Source organism: Rhinoderma darwinii, chromosome 1, assembly GCF_050947455.1.
Source record: "Rhinoderma darwinii isolate aRhiDar2 chromosome 1, aRhiDar2.hap1, whole genome shotgun sequence".
Classification (NCBI taxonomy): domain Eukaryota; kingdom Metazoa; phylum Chordata; class Amphibia; order Anura; family Rhinodermatidae; genus Rhinoderma; species Rhinoderma darwinii.
In genome coordinates, this window is record NC_134687.1 from 483,383,656 (window position 1) to 483,405,047 (window position 21,392).

General features: G+C 40.4%; 1 protein-coding gene across 6 annotated transcripts in view; it reads left to right on the plus strand.

Annotated features, from left to right (window-relative positions):
- The window catches only part of ATXN2 (ataxin 2), a 147,181-nt gene that overhangs the window by 62,603 nt on the left and 63,186 nt on the right, over positions 1–21,392 (plus strand). For 2 of the 6 annotated variants that reach the window (XM_075834827.1, XM_075834845.1), the window contains exons 3-10: positions 5,156–5,215; positions 9,458–9,529; positions 10,433–10,583; positions 12,636–12,781; positions 16,982–17,073; positions 18,657–18,857; positions 18,997–19,181; positions 19,568–19,777. In XM_075834827.1, coding sequence (XP_075690942.1) covers positions 5,156–5,215; positions 9,458–9,529; positions 10,433–10,583; positions 12,636–12,781; positions 16,982–17,073; positions 18,657–18,857; positions 18,997–19,181; positions 19,568–19,777 — 1,117 coding nt within the window. The remainder of the gene's footprint in view (positions 1–5,155; positions 5,216–9,457; positions 9,530–10,432; positions 10,584–12,635; positions 12,782–16,981; positions 17,074–18,656; positions 18,858–18,996; positions 19,182–19,567; positions 19,778–21,392) is intronic. The other 4 variants (XM_075834853.1, XM_075834836.1, XM_075834862.1 and 1 more) reach the window with 3 other exon arrangements.

Sequence of the window (21,392 nt, forward strand, 5' to 3'; positions counted from 1 at the left end):
ACGCGAAAAAGAGGGGCTAAATTTCTGTTTTTTCTATTCCCCCCCCCCCCCCAAAAAAAAAGTTAATAAAAGTTAATCAATAAATATGTACCTCAAAATGGTGCTATTAAAAAAAAAATACAACTTGTCCCGCAAAAAACAAGACCTTATACAGCTATGTCGACGCAAAAATAAAAAAGTTATAGCTCTTGGAATGCCACGATGGAAAAAACGTAAAAAATGGCTTGGTCATTGAGGTTCAAAATAGGCTGGTCACTAAGGGGTTAAGTGGTGTAGTTTTCCAAATGGGGTTACTTGTGGGGGGCTTCCACTATTTTGGCCCCTCGGGGGCGTTGCAAATTCGACATGACACCCAAAAACTATTCCAGCTGAATTTGAGCTCAAAAAGCCAAATAGTGCTCCTTCCCTTCTAAGCCCCGTTGTGGGTCCAAACAGCACTTTATTACCACATATGGCGTATTTACGTAATCTGGAGAAATTGTTTTACAAATGTTGTGGTGCTTTTTCACCTTTTTATACCTTGGTAAAAATCTACTTTTTTGCTGAAAAACGTAGACCTTTTTAATTTTTACTTTACAGACTAATTCTAATGAATTCAGCAAAACTGTGGCGTTAAAATGCTAACTTAGGCCCCATGCACACGACCGTGCCCGCAATCACGGCCCGCGATTGCGGGCACGGCCGGCAGCTGACTGACAGCCGCATTTTCGGGCTGTGCTCTCATACAAAGTATGGGAGCACGGCCCGCAAAATGCGAAAGAACGGACATGTTCCATAATTCCCGGAACATTTCCACGGCACGGGCACCCTTCCGTAGTGCTACGGAAAGGTGTCCGTGTTCAATGAAAGTGAATGGCTCCGTTTTTTTACGGTCGTGTGCCTTACTCCTAAAAAAAAATTCCTTGAGGGGTGTAATTTCCAAAATGGGGTCACTTTTGGGGGTTTGCACGGTTTTCATCCCTTCAGTGCATTGCAAACGCAACGCAACACGGCACTGAAAACTATTCCAGCAAAATCAGAAATCCAAAATCCAAATGGTGCTCCTTCCCTTCTGAGCCCTGCTGTGGGTCCAAACAGCAGTTTATAGCAATACCCCATATGTGGTAATAATCGGAAGAAATTTGCTTTACATATGTTGGGGTGTTTTTTCTACTTTATTCCTTGTAAAAATTTGTTTTTTCAGAAAAAAAGTAGATCTTCATCTTCCAATACTAATTCAAATAAAATTTAGCAACAAAACTGTGGGTTCAAAATGCTAACTATACCCCAAGATAAATTCCTTGAGGGGTGTAGTTTCCAAAATGGGGTCACTTTGGGGGGGGGGGGGTCTTTATTGTTGTGGCACCACAAGACCTATTCAAACCTGACATGGTGCCTAAAATATATTCTAAAAAAATGAGGCCCCAAAATCCTCTAGGTGCTCCTTTTGCTTCTGAGGCTGGTGTTTCAGTCCATTAGCACGCTAGGGCCACGTGGGATATTTCTAAAAACTGTAGAATCTGGGCAATAAGTACTGAGTTGCGTTTCTTAGGTAAAACCTTCTGTGGTACTGAAAAAATATATATTACAAATGAATTTTGGCAAAAAAAAATTGTAAATTTCACCTCTACATTGCTTTAATTCCTGTGAAACGCCTAAAGGGTTAAAACACTTTGAGTGCTGTTTTGAATACTTTGAGGGGTGCCGTTTTCAAAATGGGGTGATTTATCGGGACTTTCTAGTATATAAGGCCCTCAAAGTCACTTCAGAACTGAACTGGTCCCTGAAAAAATAGCCTTTTGAAATTTTCTTGAAAATATGAGAATTGCTGCTAAAGTTCTAAGCCTTGTAACATATGGGAAATATAAACTAGTAAGTATTTTGTGTGGTATTACTATCGGTTTTACAAGTAGATACATTCAAATTTAGAAAAATGCAAATGTTTTCAAATTTTCTCTGAATCTTGGTGTTTTTTACAAATAAATATTGAATTTATCGACAATTTTTTCACTAACATAAAGTACAATATGTCACGAGAAAACAATCTCAGAATTGCTTGGATAGGTAAAAGCATTCCAGGGTTATTACCACATAGATTAACACATGTCAGAGTTGAAAAATCGGCTTCGTCCTAAAGGCCAAAGCGGGCTCAGTCTTGAAGGGGATAAGGGTCTGATAGCCGGACCCAACACCGTTAAGCCGCTCTGGCTTCATCCGGGCACTGGACATACATTCCAGAACCTCCGGCCACGTTATGCCGGCACAGCTGCGGTTCTGGACCACGGCCACTATGCTATGTACAGAGCCAACTGCTTCTGGCTCCGTACATTGCATAATGGGCAATAACATCCAATGTCTGAAGGCAACCGGAGCAGCTGATCGGTTCGGGATCTGGGTGTCGGACCCGCACCGATGATATACTGAAGACCTATCTGGTGGATAGGTAATCCATTGTCCGGTAGTGGTCAAACCCTCAAAATTGCATTAAATCACATAATACATTATTTCAATAAAAAAATAAAAATAAATCGCTTCAAAGGTTTACATAGCCTTTACCACCTTGGCGCATAATCACGTACATACACGGCATGGAAAGGCAACCATTCACACATTCCGCCGTGCAAGCTGTGCCTGCACGATCTCCGCGGGAACCTGGGTGTGAATGACAGCCATGCTCCTGCTACAACAGCTGGGATTGGAGAAACCTCCAATCCCAGCCTTTTAACCCCTTAAATGTCAGTCAATAGAGACCGCTGCATTTCAGTAGTTTGACTGAGGGAGGTGGCTCCCTCTGTCACCGATCGGCGGCCCACGGTCGCCAACGGGTTGCCGGGGGCCTGACCTGGCTATTTGCCTATTGGGCTATGCCAGAGCCATGGCCTAATAGATTCGCTGTCCGTTTTGCACTGACAGGCATTAATGCTTTTGCATGCGAAGTATACCAAAGCATTATATCTGCGATCAGAAGATCGCATTGTAAAGTCCTCTTGCGGGATTAAAACAAAATTCAAACCATTAAATAAAGTTTAAAAAATTACAGAAAAAAAATAAAACCGCTTCCCCCGTAAAAAGTGATTTTATTTACTAGAAGTGTAAAAAATAAATAAAAAAATGGTATCGCCGCGATCGAAACGACCTGAATAATAAAGTAACCACATTAACTAAACCGCTGGGTGAAAACCGTACAAAAAACCTCTCAAAAGCAACGGTGGAAATACTTATTTTCTTCCCAAAATTGCAGCATTGGCATGTAGTAAAGCAACCTCATTGCTTTATGCTCCAAAATTGGAGAAGACACACTCGCTCTAGTGTCCTCACACAATCCCCCCTCCTTTATCCTGGCTAGTGCCAGGAGAAAGGAGGGGGTTGAATGTTCAAACCTCCTACACTGTGTGCTGCCATTTTTTTGAGCGAATGCACAGTGTAGGAGGATTAGATACAGTGGTAATCACACACTATAACATGAAAATACATACACAAACATAACTTACCTGCCGCTGCCTTCACTCCTAGTCCTTGCGTCTGAACATATGGCCGGAAGCCGCGACCGGAAGACGTCCTCTTACTGTCCGGCCGCAGCTTGCGGTCCACATGAAAATGGCGCTGGATGTCGCTCTGCCAAAGACCTTCCAGATGGCGTGCGCTATAGTGAATGGAACGGCTCCCGTTCGCATTCTCTATGGGGATGTATGTGCCGTATTCCATCTCTGCATGTGTCGTTAATCGACACCTACTGAGATGAGAAAAAAAATGGCAGCCCCCATAGAGAAGTAAAAGAGAAAAAAGTACAACACAAATAAATGAAATTTATTTTAATGACATACTAAAAGAAATAATATATATAAAAAAAAAAAAAACATTTTTCGGGACGCCTTCCCTATGGAAACCTTTTTTAATGTTTTTTTTTTTTTTTTTTTTTTTAAATATCTAGTTTTTTTTATTAAATTGTATTTATTTTTTATTTTACGTTCCACACTACAGCTTCTATGTATACTGTATGCATTAGAAGCAGCTGAGAGAACGATACATGGATACTATGGATAACTGTATTGTAAATAGCTACACCCACTCTCTGGCAGATGTCTCTCGAAGGGTATGTTCACACGTTGCATAAACACTTTTTGGGTTTTCCGCAACTGATTTAAATTGCGGAAAGTCCGCAGAGTGGATGTGATGCGAACAAATCTCATCCGTATTCTGCGTTAAAAGAAAAAAAAAATAGCCGAAAAAAACGTTCATAAAGTGATCTGCGATGATCTGATGTTTTTTTTAACAAATCTGCAGCATGTCCATTTTATTCGTCGTTATCACGGTTTTTCTGTTATGCTTTTTATTCTAATTGAATTCAATGGGGAGGTTTAACCTCCAGCGAATAGTATGTGTTGCGATTTTTGTGGAGGAATAGCTGAGATTCAGTCGCAAAAATTGCAACTCAAAAGGGAAATATTTTTTGGGCGGTTTCAAATAAATAAAAGGTTTTTATGCTTTCTTGTTCTTCATCCAGGTTGGCCTCCTGGGATTAAGTTTCATCCCATGTGACCATTGCAGCCAATCACAGCCTGCAGTGGCCACATGGGCTGCAGCGTCATTCCAGGAGGCCGGCCTGCATGGCAAGTATAAACTTTGTTGTGGTTTTCTTTTCATTTTTTTTAATTATTTTCAACCACTCTTTTCCGCAGCGGACATTCTTTCCGAAAAACTGGGTTTATCGGCCGGAATTCCCTGCGCTTTCCAGGGCCGATATGCTGCATAAAAGTACACTGCGTATCTGCTCTGTGTGAACATGGCCAAATACTTTGAATAGGGAGACACCTGTCAATCGGAGAGAGTGGGCGACGCTAGCGGCAACTCATAAATGCGCCATTCTACTCTCTGGCAGGGCTGGCCGGGCACTGCATGTATGTTCCTATAAAGTTCTTAACTTAAACAAATGATTGACTGACCGCTGAAATCTTGGTGTCTGTTACTTCCTTGTGCTGCCCTCAGTGAGCGCAGCATAATGTCAATGAGTGGTTCCATTGATTGTGTGTAAGTGCTGTCTTTGTCTTTCTTGCTGTATCTCCATTATGAAAATGTGAATTTCTAATCGAGACGATCCCCATGTTTACAGGAAGACACTTGGAAAAGTCACCACCACAGTGCAGTGTGATATTTTGTTTTTCTAACTTCTTTTCAGATTTCTTTTGATGGAATCTATGCAAATATGAGAATGGTCCACATTCTTACTTCAGTTGTGGTAAGTTCTTTCTGCATGGGTTTTCCTTTGTTGTTCATCCATGAAATCTAGACTACCACCAGCTGATTCTTTAGATGTTAACCCCCTTCCTGCCACAGCCATTTTTCAGATTTTCATTTTCGCTTTTTCCTCCCCACCTTCCAAAAGCCATAACAATTTTTATTTTTCCATCGGTAAAGCCATATTAGGGCTTGTTTTTTGCGTGACAAATTTTAGTTTTTCATGGCACCATTTATTGTACCATATAATGTACTTGGAAACTGCAAAAAATAAACCTTGTGGGGTGAAACAGCAAGTCCTCCATTGTTTTCTGGGTTTCGTTTTTTACGACTTTCACCGTGCAATAAAAATGACATGATCACTTTATTCTGTGGGTTGATACAATTACGGCAATACCAAATTTATATCGTTTTCTTTTTATGTTTTGCTACTTTAATAAGGAAAGAAATTGTTGGAAAAAAAAATTATAATTGTCGCCATATTCAGATTTTTGTCAATTCAGCGATGTGAGGGCTTATTTTTGCAGGGCGAACTGTAGTATCGTTTTGGGCATATGCTACTATTTACTTTTTTTTTTTTTTGTGTGAGGTGACTAAAATTAGAATGGCAGAAGCGTAGTTTTTATTCCATGCCTTTGGGGGTGGAAATAAGAAAAGGGTGTCTTAAAGAAAAAAAATATAAATGAATAAAAAAACAGCAATTCTGGCCTTTTTTTTTTTAATTTATTTTTTATGATATTCACTGTGCTGTTTAAATGATTTTTATATTGTAATAGTTTGGACATTTTAGGGTCTATGCGTATTACGTGCAGTTTTGCCGCGTGTATTTGCGTGCAGCAAAAATGCAGCGTAATATAGTACCAGCAATAGACCATGAGATTCCAAGTAGTATGTCCATGCTGCGATTTTTATTTTTTTGGGATGTAAATTGACCTACGATGCGTATTTTCGAAACTGCGGCATGTCAATTTTGTCTCGCGTTTCCTATTGCGAATTCTATTTACGAATTTATATTTACAGCAAGGCAAGCGTAATCTCGCGAGATTACTATGTAACCTGTCATTTCAAACGAGATTATGCTTGCCTTACTGTAAATATCACAGAGACTCTACAGAAGTGACAGGATTCTGAATAAACATCATGTCCTGGCTGGAGGTAATGTATATTCACTGTCGGGACACTGCAGTAACGTTATAGTGTGTGTATGTGGCTGCACATAGCACATAGCGATATAGCTATAGCGCTGTGTAAATGAATGGGGAGTAGTGTATGACGCTGATTGGTAAGCGTCATACACTCCTCTATACAACACCCACTTGGCCAAAAAGTAAAACACACCCAGTTGTTAATTAAGAAACTCATTAGCATAAAGCTAACATAGGTCATAACTCCGTCAAAAATTATCGTTTTTCTAAATAAAACACACTGCTGTAATCTACATTACAGCGCCGATCACACCATGTACAATATAGGCCACTTATAATGTGGTGACAGAGCCTCTTTAAGTCCCACCCAAACGTTGCCGAAGTGTTGGGATTGTGAATAGACGTCGCATCCTGGCTGGAAGCGATGTCTGTTCACTCTCCAGACACTTCAGTAACGTTAATGTGAGTTAGGCCTTATTCACACGAACGTCCGCGTCGCACGGACCTATGTAACTCAATGAGGCCGTTCAGTCCGTGATTTTCACGCAGCGTATGTCCGCTGCGTAAAACTCACGACATGTCCTATACTTGGCCATTTATCGCGCATCACGTACCCATTGAAGTCAATGGGTGCGAGAAAATCGCACACTGAAGCACTTCCGTGTGCCGAGCGTGATTCGCGCTACAGTTTTTACATGAATGAAAGTAAAAATAAAAGCACCGCCTTTTTATGTTTCTAAACATAAAAACGGAGTGTCATAACTGTGCCATATGCGCGAAAATCACGCAGGCACGCAGCAAATACTGCTGACACACGGAGCTGCTACGCGTGCAAAACGCAGCGTTTTTTGTGCACGCTATACGCACAAGCTCGTGTGAATAATGCATTAGTGACAGCACATCATGATCTAGCTATGTGCTGTGTAAATGAATGGAGACAAGTGTATGACGCTGATTGGTCACTGATTGGTCAGCGTCATACACTTCTCTCCACAACGCCCACTTTGTCAAAAAGTAAAAATACGCCCAGTTATCTATTAAGAAAGTCAATGGCATAAATGTAAAATAGGTCATAACTCTGTCAAAAATGTATCATTTTTCTAAATAAAAACCACTGCTGTAATCTACATTACAGCGCCGATCACATTATGTAAGAGATAGGGCACTTATAATGTGGTGACAGAGCCTCTTTAAGTATACACCAAATGCTGAAGGGGGTTTAATTCCGTTTTTACAGATCACATTTCCTATTCATTGCCAAACTTTATTGTTTACATGCATGCATTTTAACTACTACTTAGTTAACCCGTTAGTGACCGGCCCATAGTCTTTTTACGTCGGTCACTAACGGGCCTTATTCCGATGCCATAGAATTTTTACGTCGCGGCATCGGAATAAGTAAACAGAGCAGGGAGCTGTCAAATCTCCCTGCTCTCAGATGCAGCTGAGGGCTGGGAGCGTCCCTGCTCTGCCGGGTGAGATCGATATTCGTATCGATCTCACCCGTTTAACCCCTCAGATGCGGTGCTCAATAGCGAGCACCGCATCTGAGTGGTTTTGGAGAGGGAGGGACTCTCATCCAACTGACACCTGGCGATACGATCGCCGAGTGTCTGTGTCTCCAATGGCAGCCGGGGGCCTAATAAAGGCCCCCAGGTCTGCCTGGAGTGAATGCCTGCTAGATCATGCCGCAGGCATGACCTAGCAGATGCCTGTCCGTTTTAAACGGTCAGGCAGTAATACACTGCAATACAAAAGTATTGCAGTGTATTATAATAGCGATCGGACCATTGCATAGTGAAGTCCCTTAATGGGACTAGTAAAAAAGTTTAATAAAGTTAATAAAAAAAAAATGAAAAACCCACTTTTTCCCCTTACAAACTGCTTTAGTATTAAAAAAACAAAACAAAATAAAGTTAAAAAGTTACACATATTTGGTATCGCCGCGTCCGTAACGACCCCGACTATAAAGCTGTTACATTACTTAACCCGCACGGTGAACGTCGTAAAAAATTAAATAAAAAACGACGTAAAAATTGCTGTTTTCTGTGAATCCTGACTTTAAAGAAAAGTGATTAAAAGGTGATCAAAAAGTCGCATCTACTCCAAAATGGTACCAATAAAAACTACAAGTCTTTCCGCAAAAAAAAAAAAGCCCTCATACAACTGCATCGGCGAAAAAATAAAAACGTTATGGCTCTTCAAATATGGAGACACTAAAACATACAAAAACTATACAAATTTGGTATCGTTGCAATCGTAACAACCCGCTGAATAAACTTATTGTGTTATTTATACTACACGGTAAACGGCGTAGATTTAGGAAGCAAAAAAGTGTGGCGAAATTTCTGATTTTTTTCTATTCCCCCCCCAAAAAGTTAATAAAAGTTAATCAATAAATATGTCCCCCAAAATGGTACTATTAAAAAATACAACTTGTCCCGCAAAAAAGAAGACCTTATACAGCTATGTCGATGCAAAAATAAAAACGTTATAGCTCTTGGAATGCGACGATTCAAAAACGTAAAAAATAGCTTGGTCATTAAGGTCTAAAATAGGCTGGTCATTAAGGGGTTAAAGGGGTATTTTCATCTCCGAAATGTGTTGTACATTCTCAGGATGTTCCATAAATATCTGGTATGTGGGGGTGCTATCTCTAGGAACCCCCAGGTATCCGGAGAGCAGGGCTACTTCTGTAAGCCTCTTCTACTTGAATGGAAAGAGCCGCGCGACCACTTTAATTTCTCCATTTATGTAACAAGGAAAATAATAAAAAGTAAAACCAAAAAATTGATTCCTGTAACTTTTGAGCTCTTTCCTGAGTGTCATCAATTTTAAAGTGTTTTTTTCCCTTTCCATAATCATTGTAAAATGTAATTTATAGATAGAACGTTTGCTGAATTTTCATGTACCCCACACAGGCTTTTCTTAATAGGGAATGTGACAGATTCCTTGCTGTCACCCTTCAAATCAGTCTTCAGCTTACTGGCGACTTCTAGGTTCCCCCTTATGCTGTCCCAGATAAAATGCTATTTACAGAACATTATCCGTTTTGGTTATGCAATCTTTATTTATTTATTTTTTTCACTTCCTGTTAGGGTTCGAAGTGTGAAGTACATGTGAAAAATGGTAGTGTGTATGAAGGCGTTTTTAAAACCTATAGTCCTAAGGTAAGTGTGGTCCGTCAATAAAAAACCTGTTCTGAGTCTCTCTTTTATCCTACCTTGCTCCTCCTTTTACATTTGCTTCACAATCTATACCAGAGTAGCTCCTTGCAGTGGATCCTAAATAGAATCTAAAGGGGTATTTCCATCTTGTACTGTTATGGCACATTGCTAACGTTCTCATCTGTGAGGGCCCAAAACTATGGGGCCCATACTGATCGTTAGAACAAAGACGCTGAGGTTCCCTTGGCTTTTTCCCTGCAAGATGCACTTCTGTCCAAATGAATTGGGCTGTATTACAGTTCACGTTACCGGTAACTGTGAAGGAGACACATTGCTTACATAGTACTGTGGAGTCCCAGCATCTAAACTGCTCTGTGAGAACAAGGCCTTAAGCTTACATGGCTGGATTCACATTGGTGTGTTAATGCTGTTTATTTTTTTACACTGCTACACTCACTTTGATGAAATAACTGCTTGACAGCCATTGAATTCAATGAAAAAGAATAAAATATAGTCTTGACCAACCCTGTAAACAAAACAATTCATGGAACGGATGAAGACTGTTGTATTAGTTTGTCGGATAGAAATTAATAGGACCCGTTGACTGATCCATGAAGCTTTGCAACAAAACTCTGCAAAAGCCTGAACGTAGCCTGATCCTAGGATCCATAGTGTTTTGTTGAGAATTTTTTTTTATTTTTTTATCTTTAGGATTTTTTTTTTCCCCCTTGAAATGTTATAAATAAAATTCTGAATAATCAACCTAAAATCTTCATGTTTTTCTTTGCTATTATGACGTTTTTGATATGTCGGAAATATTTGTGACCACTGTAGTTAATCAGAATGATCGGTTAGAATCGTTCCAAGATTTGTATCTGATTTGTCTTCTATTCTGTTTTTTTTTAGTGTGACTTAGTGCTTGATGCAGCTCATAAGAAGAATAAAGACTTTACTGGGGGGCCAAAGCGTGAAGACATAGTGGATAGTATCTTATTCAAGTCTTCAGATTTTGTTATGGTGCAATTTAAAGACATGGATGTGAATTATGCAAAAAGAGGTATGTTTTGTTTTTACATGTATTAAGCACGACTCACACTGACTTTTGTTATTGGTTTTATTTGTAGTTTATGTATAAACCTAAGTCAGAGGGTTCCAGTAAAGGATTTGAGATGGTCATGCCATTTTAAAGGGAATGTGTTGCCAGAAAAACATGTTTTTTTAAAAAAAATGAAACATGTAGTGTGTGGGTGATTAAACATTGTTCAATTTTTTTTTTTTTTTTCACTAGTTAGGAAATATTATAAATTAATTCTAATTTATAATATTACCCATTTCTGGTCACTAGATGGAGCTATTCCCAAAATTGCAGCATTGCAACATTGGGTTAAAAGCCCTCGCTCTAGTGAGCTCTCAGCATCCCCCCCTCCTTTATCCTGGCTAGTGCCGGGATAAACGAGGGGTTTGAACGGTGTAACCTCCTACACTGTGTGTCGCCATTTTTTGAGCTAACACACAGTGTAGTAGGTTTACATACAGTAGTAAACACACACAAACACGGAACATACATTTAAATCTCTTACCTGCTCCTGCCGCCGCGGCTCCCTCCGGCACGTCCGCTCCGTCTGCTGCCGCTGGTGCAAGTGCACAAGTCCGGAAGCCGCGACCGGAAGTAGTAATATTACTGTCCGGCCGCGACTTCCGGTCCACAGGAAAATGGCGCCGGACGGCGCCAATTTAAAATTGGACTGTGTGGGAGCGGCGCATGCGCAGTTCCCACACAGACGCCGTACACTGAAGTCAATGGGACGGGAGCCGTTCGCAGTCCCTATCCTATGGGACTGTGGCTGCCGTATTCCATGTCTGTATGTGTCGTTAATCGACACACACAGAAATGGAACAAAAAATGGCAGCCCCCATAGGGAAGAAAAAGTGTAAAAATAAGAAAAAGTAAAACACAAACACACAAATGAATATAAACGTTTTTAATAAAGCACTAACATCTTTAACATATAAAAAAATAATTTGTGATGACACTGTTCCTTTAAATGTAAAAAAATATAATTTATTTTTTAAATTTTTTTCCTACCCTTGATGCCTAATTACATTGCCCAAGGCAAATACCAGACGCAGTGTCCTTATTGTAAATAATGTGGATTTAGATGCGGATTTCTCCATTTTATTGAAATGGATGAAATCTGCTAAATATATGGGAAGAAATGATGGTGTTGTGTTAATACTTTTGAAGGTCTTCATGTGGATTTTAAATTGGATTTCGCCCCTCACAATACAATAGGTGAAATCCATAGGAAATTTGGGACAGAGAGGGAATGCTCCGTATTTAAAATTCTCAAAGCATATCCTCGGAGTCCCTATTAATTTTTCTGTCCTTAGCATGTAAATGGGGTTCTAGAAAATCACATTTAAGCTCTTTGTACTTTAGTTATGTTGCAAATTTTTGGTACGGAACCTACAACGAAAATATGCAACAAATCCATTCTACGTGAACGTGGCCTAACTTGTGTTTGGTCTAAGCCATAGAAGGCTGACATGCCAGGTCCTTTAAAGGGGTTTTTCCTACAATTAACGTGCATCACCTATTCACGACTGAACCAGCCACTCCATTCAAAATTCTTCTCACTGCGATTGTGCAGTGAGGAGGAATGGGAGTCGGGATTCCCTTTCTAGAGATCGGTGGGGGTCCCAGTGGTGGGACCCCCATCGATCATACATTTATCACCGATACTGTAAATAGGTGATAAATGGAAATTGTGGTAAAAACCCCTTGGGTTACTGGCTTGTAACAAGCCTACATCTGAGGCTATCTAGTGCTCAAGAAGCAGTCCACAAGGTCTAGGGAGATTGATTTACATGTGCATATGCTTACAGGCTGGGCAGTAGAACACAAATAGATACATATATTTATATCTAGATCTTTAATTTCTATCTTATCCCTATCATGGAGTTGCTACCAAGAGTGGTGGTTGAACACTAGACATAATGTGATATCTGACACAGGAGAGTTCCTTATTATTGTGGTGACTTCTGGCCTCTCCACTACAGTTGATCAGGCATGAAGCTGTAATTCTGACTTCAAATGCTTGTCTTTTAGATGGATTCACCGATTCTGGCATATCTGCTAAAGTGAATGGTGAGCACAAGGAGAAAGATCTGGAACCATGGGATGGCGGCGATGGTCTCATTAGTAGCAGTTTATCTGCTAATAGCGAGGAGCTGGAGTCTCTAGATACAGATGTAGTAAGTAAAAGATCTTATGGTTGAAGCCGTAGTATAAAATGCAGGTTTACGCCTAATTGTATTCAAAATGCGTTCTGTTAATGAGTTTACAATGTTTGTGTTCGGAGTATTTACAACATTCTTTCCCAACTTAATACTATTAAATAATGTATGCAATGGTTAGTGTCCGTTATGTACATAGCCATTATGTCCCTGCTATGTTGGAAACCATTCGACTGTATTCATACAGTGTGGTTTTGCCACGTGGCTGAAACCACACCAGAAAAAAAAGACATGCATTTTTACAGCAATTTGCAAATCAAGGTCAAAACGCACTTTTTTTTTTTCGGTGCCGTTTTCTGCCGCACCGTGTGAATACACACTTACTCCTGTGCTGACTTCATGTTGGGCTTATAATAGAATTGAGCTTTATACACAGTTGTCATCTCATCTGAACAAACAGAGCTGCAGTGTAAAGCATGTTAAAGGATAGTCCTAGAGCGCAGCAATCTGATCCTCTTAAATAATGAGCAATGGGAAAACCTGTAGATGGTGCTCTGCTTTAGGGTATGTTCACATGCTAGCTGTCATTTACGGCTGAAATGACAGCCTGTTTTCAGCCTGTTTCAGCCGTAAAAACAGCGCCTCGTAATATACGAGGCGTCTGTGACGCTCGTATATCTTCAGCTGCTCTTCATTGAGTTCAATGAAGAACAGCTCAAATTACGTTGCAAAGAAGTGCCCTGCACTTCTTTGCCGAGGCAGACAATTTACGCGTCGTCGTTTGACAGCTGTCAAACGACGACGCGTAAATGACAGGTTGTCTGCACAGTACGTCGGCAAACCCATTCAAATGAATGGGCAGATGTTTGCCGACGTATTGTAGCCCTATTTTCAGGCGTAAATCGAGGCATAATACGCCTCGTTTACGTCTGAAAATAGGTCGTGTGAACCCAGCCTTACAGAGAACCTGGCCTCATTTATTTTTTTTCCAGTTACAGTGGCATTTAGTTTATTTTTGTAAGGGATACCTGTATTAATGGTACCTCACGTATGTAATCGATGCTGTAGAACCTCCACCGCTTGTTTTTTTTTTGTTTTTTTTAAAATTCATTTCTGGTGTGTACAGACGGGAAAATAATCCAATATAGCCAAAGTCTCATTTCAGACCATTTTGGCAATGTTGAGGGAAAACCGTAAATTACAAAGTTTGTTTTGTGTTTGTTTGTTTTTTAAGAAAAACATTTCTCGGTATGTATAATAGGTTCTAAAATTAAAAATTGCTATAGATTTAAAAAACTCCTCCTTAAAAAAAATGGATGCCCTAGACAACAAATAAACTGCAGACACCATTGTCTTCTGTGACAGGAGGATTCTAAATGCAGCGCATGAAGTTATCCCTTGATATGATCGTTGTACTATATTAGAAAGCGTACTTAGTTGCTGGTTAGGGCCTGTTTACATCAGCGTTTGGGTTCCGTTCAACCTTTCCATCAGAGGAACCGATGAACGGAAACTATCACTTCCATTTTTCATTACCATTAATTTCAATTGTAATGCTTCTGTTTCAGTTTATTTCCGTTCCGTAAAGTTTTTTTGTTTTTTTTCACAAACAGTAGCGCAGTTGACAGCGCTATTGTTTCCGTGAAAACAATACAGAACAAAAACAAACGGAAGCATTACCATCAAAATCAATGGTAATGCAAACAGAAGCAATAATCAATATATAAACTCCAAAAGCAGTTATGAGGGCTGGGTACGGTTTATAACAAAAACATCCCCCCATGATTTACCATGCAGGCAGCTCCATATTATGAACCATACACCAAAGAAAAGACCAGAGCTTATAGCCAATTTTGTATAAAAGATGTTTAATAAAGAATTTTATTAAACATCTAACAGACCATATATTAAAATTGTACATAAGGATACGACCCTAGTAAAATCAACGGAGCGAATAATGACAATTGCTGGGTAACGTGTATAAATATGAAGGCTATATTGAATGGTATAGAGGGTATATATTTGGACCCAGAAAGGGTTCCCTATTCATAGTACATAAACCCTGTTAAACCTATTAGATTGGTAGGAAAAGGGGAGAATGGGATAAAGTGTCAGTGCATCAATCTATCATTTAGAACAACACACCCTGAGGAAGCACCTATAGCGAAACGCGCATTGGGGTTCATGTAGACGAGCGCATATTGATCATTACTTCCCTTTGCTGCTATGGGTAAGGCTGTTCTAAATGATATATTTATGCACTGACACTTTATCCCATTCTCCCCTTTTTCCACCAATCTAATAGGTTTACAGGGTTTATTTACTATGAATAGGGAACCCTTTCTGGGTCCAAATATATACCCTCTATACCATTCAATATAGCCTTCATATTTATACACGTTATCCAGCAATTGTCATTATTCGCTCCGTTGATTTCACTAGGGTCTTGTCCTTATATGCTTGTCTGTTATATGTTTAATAAATAATTTCTTACTTTTATACAAAATTGGCTATAAGCTCTGGTCTTTTCTTCTGTGTATGGAAACGGAAGCAATAGTTTCCGCTCGGTTTTCCGTTCATCGGTTCCTCTGACGGAAAGGTTGAATGGAACCTGAAGGCTGATGTGAACACTCCCAAAGCCCACAATTCCTGTCTGTATATTGTCACAATGTGTGCTTTCAATATTTCCATACGTACTTTAATTTTTTTTTATTTTTTTTTGTACATTTGCAACCTGTGTTTGTCCAGCCATCCTGGGACTAAAAGTCCCAACATGCCAAAAATCTTCAGATTTAATGTATAGTTTGACATCTGTGGAATCACAGGCTGCAGACCAGAATTCACACTAGCCAGATATTACACTGTAGTTAATGGGACTTTATGAAATCCCATTGACACTGTGTTGGTAATTTTTTTTAAAATTTTATTTATGATTACCACATCATGACCTGTTGGGTTGCGGATTTGGGGAAAATTGTGATGTTATATCAAAAATAGACTACACGTGTGATTTTGCTATAAAGAGGTATTTTAGCTAAAAGCATTTATCACCTATACACTGGATAGGTGATAAATGTTAGATAGGTGGGGGTCCGATTGCTAGAACCGATCACTAAAGCGATTGGCTGTTTCTATCCGGGTCATGGACTTTTAATGGATCAGTGAGGCACATTCTTAAAGGGAATGTGTTGCCAGCAAAACATGTTTTGTTTTTTTTTAGTTAAACAATTAGTGTGTAGGTGATTAAACATTGTTCTAATTTTTTTTATTTTTTTCACGAGTCAGGAAATATTATAAATTGGATTCAATTTATAATATTTCCCAGCACTGGTCACTAGATGGAGCAATTCCCAAAATTGCAGCATTGCATGTGGTAAAGCAACCACATTGCTTTATGCTGCAAAATTGGGAAAAAATCCCTCGCTCTAGTGAGCTCTCAGAATCCCCCCCTCCTTTATCCTGGCTAGTGCCGGGAGAAACAAGGGGATTGGACGGTCTAACCTCCTACACTGTGTGTCGCCATTTTTTGTGCTAACACACAGTGTAGTAGGTAGTAGGTTATCATACACTGCCGCTGCTCCATGTGCACAAGTCCGGACGCCGCGACCGGAAGTAGTAATCTTACTGTCCGGCCGCGACTTCTGGTCCACAGTAAAATGGCGCCGGACGGCGCGCATTTCAAATTGGACTGTGTGGGAGCGGCACATGCGCCGTTCCCACACACACGGCGTACACCATAGTGGATGGAACAGACCCCGTTCGCATTCCCTATGGGACTGGAGCTGCCGTATTCCATGTCTGTATGTGTCGTTAATCGACACATACAGAAATGGAAAAAAAAATGGCAGCCCCCATAGGGAAGAAAAAGTAACACACAAACACACAAATAAATATAAACGTTTTTAATAAAACCCTAACATAAAACTGATATAAAAAAAAAAAATTTGGTGACACTGTTCCTTTAACCACTGCTCCATTCAAACTTCTCCAAGCCACGGTCATGCGACTAGGGGGGAGAAGGGGCTGGAGGCCCTTGTTCTAGCAATTGGAAGGGATATCCAGTGGGTAGGTGATGCATTTGGCTCGAATAACCCTTTTATGGACGATGAATGGGATTTAGACACCCCCCCCCAAGCGGCACAGCCAGCAAAGATAGATCCTTGTGCATATCTATATCTTAAACTTGTTTTATATCGGTCATTTTCTGTTCTGTTTTAGTCTAATGGTTGGGATCCCAATGAAATGTTTCGATACAATGAAGAAAATTATGGTGTGGTATCAACATATGACAGCAGCCTATCCTCCTATACGTAAGTACAAAAGTAGTTTTGCATTAGAGGTTTTCTGGTTTCTGAAAATGGTTTTATTCATTGTATTCTAAAAAGTTAGAAAATTTTCTAGTATGCATTGCATATCCGTTTTTTATGGTTTTAACCCCTTCCCGATATCAGCCGTATATATATGGCGCACGCCGGGTGGGAAGTATGGAAGGGCTCACGGGCTGAGTCCGCTCCATAGGATGAGCGTGTCAGCTGTGTTACAGCAGACAATTCCAGGTAACGAGCTGCATCCCACTCAGCGCGATCCCGCTAGTTTCACCCGTTAAATGCTGCGGTCTATAGCGACCTTCGCCTTTAAATTACTAAAAACAGAGGGGCGGCCCCCTGTAACGTTCCAACGGTCGTCGTCATCGTCCCCGGTGAGATCAGGGGGTGCCGTTGGTTAGCATGGGGGCCTGATGAAGGCCCCCAGGTCTGCCATCTTTGTACTCCTATGAAGCCCGTGTTTTTGTTTAAAAAAAAAACAAAAAAACGTTTTTTTTTGTTTTTTTTTACCTAAAGCACAATGTAATTTTTTTTTACAAAACTAACTGGTATTGGCACGTCCGTAAAAGTCTGAACTATTACAATATAGCATTATTTAGTCCGCACGGTGAACGTAAGAAAATACAAAACTAAAACTAAGAATTGCTGTTTTGTGGTCACTTAATCTCCCACAAAAAATGAAATAAAAACTGATCAAAAAGTCTCATGTACCACAATGTACAAATATAAACCACAGCTCGCCCTGCAAAAGATAAGCCCACATACCGCTAAATCGACGGAAAAATAAAAGTTATGGCTCTCAGAATATGGCGACGACTCAAATTTTATTTTTAGCAATCGTAAAACACAAAAAAAAAACGATATCCATTTGGTATCCCTGTAATTGTATTGACCTGCAGAATAAAGTTAACATGCAGTTTTTACCGCATGGTGAATGCCGTAAAAACAAAACCACTGAAAAGATTGAGGAATCGCTAGTTTTTTTCCCTATTCCACCCCAAAAATATTTTTTTTTTCCAATTTCCCACTACATTATATGGTACAATAAATGGTGCTGTGAAAATCTACAACTCATCCCGCAATAAACAAGCCCTCATACGCCAATATTGATGGAAAAATAAAAAAAGTTACGGCTTTTGGAAGGTGGGGAGGAAAAAACAAAAGTGAAAATCCGAAAAATGGCTGCGGCGGGAAGGGGTTAAATAACTTTGGATGTAAACAATGAGTTCTCATTGAATTACAGCGAGCAGAGGTTGAAAATCTTATTAGGTAGATGCACAGCTCTGGTATAGGTATTTTATGAGAGCGCCCCCTTGTAACCGTACATGCACCTGAGTGATCATTACAACCTCAAGACAGATTTTAATCCTTCGAAATGTAACAATGAAGGCTGCCATTGTTTTACGCAAAGTATATTCGCACATAAATAAAACTTTTTACATTATATAAGAAAAAGTTACTTCATTTTTTTTTTCTTCTGAAACCTGAAAACCCCCTTCAAATTCTGTGCCATGTTAATATTCTATTCTTTCCTAATACATATGTAAGAACGTTAACTACTTTTTAAGCAGTGTTCCTTTGGAACGGGACAATTCGGAAGAGTATTTAAAGAGAGAAGCAAGAGCTGCTCAAATAGCTGAAGAGATTGAGTCAAGTACCCAGTATAAAGCCCGTGTTGCCTTGGAAAATGATGACCGGTCTGAAGAAGAAAAATATACTGCGGTACAACGCAACGTTTGTGAGCGAGAAGGACACTCTGTTGCTACTAGGTAGGAGATGTTAAAGTGTGTGTGTGTGTGTGTGTGTGTGTGTGTGTGTGTGTGTGTGTGTGTGTGTGTGTTCCTGAAAGAATGTGGCTAAGCTTTCTTGTTTATATGTATTATTATTTTTTTCTTTCTTTCTTTAAAGGGAAAATAAGTATGTTCCACCTGGACAGAGAAGTAAAGATGGCATGTCCTGGAGTAGCCACGGTGTAAGACAGAATTCACCAAGAATGGGCCAGTCTGGTTCTGGTCCTATTCCTTCAAGAACTGGATCCCATTCTTCAGACTTCAGCCCAAATTCTGGAGCTGATCAAAGAGTAGTAAATGGAGGCAAGTTTCTGGAAATGTATTGTCTGGATTTATTGAATTCTCACACTCTACCTATGATTGAGGCAAAGTGCGTTGCCTTTAATCTACTCTATTGTTCGATACAGTTAGTGATATCAATAGTATCAGATTGTAATTTCCCTTCGACTTTGAGACGTTTCATGTGTGGCAGGTATGTTATTATTGAAGGTATTAAGAAGTACAGATCCGTAAATTGAAACTCTCAGCATTACTCCCATATTTAATTCATTTGCCAAAACTGCAGGTTTAGTGCGAGAAACCATTTCCCCTCTGTTATTTTACTTTTTCTGTTGACTTGTTTTTTTCCCTCCTTTTTCATCCCATATTTTTATTTTTTATACTTTCCTTCATCTCATTTGTTCTGTCAGGTGTTCCCTGGCCATCGCCTTGTCCATCTCCTTCCTCCCGCCCACCTTCTCGCTACCAGTCAGGTCCTAACTCTCTTCCACCTCGGGCAGCCACCCCTACAAGGCCGCCCTCCAGGCCCCCTTCGCGGCCATCCAGGCCCCCGTCTCACCCCTCTGCTCATGGTTCTCCAGCTCCTGTCTCTACTATGCCTAAACGCATGTCTTCAGAAGGTACAATGCCTCTGTTTTTTGTTTGTTTTGTAAAACCCCCTCCACATCCTGCAACTATGCTTATGGATTTCATAGGACTTTGATAATCACATCTACAGCTTCAGTGTTCTGCAACCCTGGTCAGGCTTCCTAATGTAATCTATATAATTGGCTTAAGACTGCGTAGTTGGAATGCAGTAATTCCTTGCACTAGCGCGTAGTGCGTTCTGCAAAGCATGATCAGCTTGTCATTGTGTTGCTTGCATTCATTGCTCAGACAGCATCACTGAGGATTTAGGGAGTTGGTCATTTCTGAGTATCTGAAATGCTGGCATTACTATAGAGATTTCCTTAGTTACTGTAAAATATGTTTTGTGCATTGACTACTAATCTCTTTATCCACTCACTTTTTTTATAATAGTTATGGTTTACCTCGACGTAGGATAATGAAATGTCATTTTAACTTTTCACTCCTTTCTGCTTTTCCCCTTGCTTGTGGGAGCACCAATCATTAACCATTTATTTTTTAATTCAGAAGTTTGAGTTCGATTTAGATCAGGGGTGGGCAACCTTTTTTTTCTGCCTAGTGCCATTCGGATATTTCTACCATCATTAGCAGGCCATACCAAATTATCAACTTAAAAGTTTGCCTGCTATATTTGCTCAAACGTTTAAATAACTCACCCCTAACGTGATGGCTGGAACTGCTTCCCTTTGGTGAGGCGTGTGATGTTAGCCGCTATTGATGATGTTGCTACCACGTCGGTCAGTCTGGAGCTCAGTCGACTACAATGCTAAGTTTTGAAAAGAACTGCTCACAGCAGTAACTTGTTCCGACTTACTTAAAGGGGTTTTCCCATCAGGGACATTTATGCCATAATCACTGTATATGTCAGTTAGATGCGGGACCCACCTCTGGGACCTGCACCTATCTCTAGAACAGGGCCTGCCAAGTACTGTCATTCACTACTAGTGAATGAGGATGCGGCGGTTTGAGTGAGGCGGTCAGTGCGTGCCGGCTCAGGAGTGGACCAGTCCAGTCACCTGACCTCACATCAGGTCACTGAACTGGTCTACACCCGGGCCGGCACACACCGGCCTCACTCAGAGCGCCGCCCTCCTGCTTCTAAATGTAAGTGAGTAGGGCGAACTGAGCCAAGAAGGGTATGACATGGTGGTAGCGGCGGTCAGGGCGTGCTGTGACGGGAGTGGACTTGTCCGGTCACCTGACCTCACGTCACTGACTCAGGTCAGATGACTGGACTGGTTCACTCTTGGGCTGGCACGCACCGACCTCCCTCAGAGCGCCACCATACTTGACTCCATCCACCCTTCTCCTGCTCCTAAATGCAAGTGAGGTAGGTCGGACGGAGCCAAGTAGCGAATGACGCGGCACCAGCGCTGTCTGAGTAAGGTCCAGCCGGACGTTCCTCACCCCTGATTTAGATTGTGTGCTGGTTGAAATAGTGTGTTTCTGTGAACTTTTTTTGCCACCCCAAATTGTATATATGAAGCCTATTTAAAAAAGGAAAATAATTGAAACACTTTTTAATACCAAATTCCTGACAAACTATTTAGGCCTGGGCTGCATGGAGACTTTCTGCGGTACAACTGATGGATTTTAACTATTGAAGAA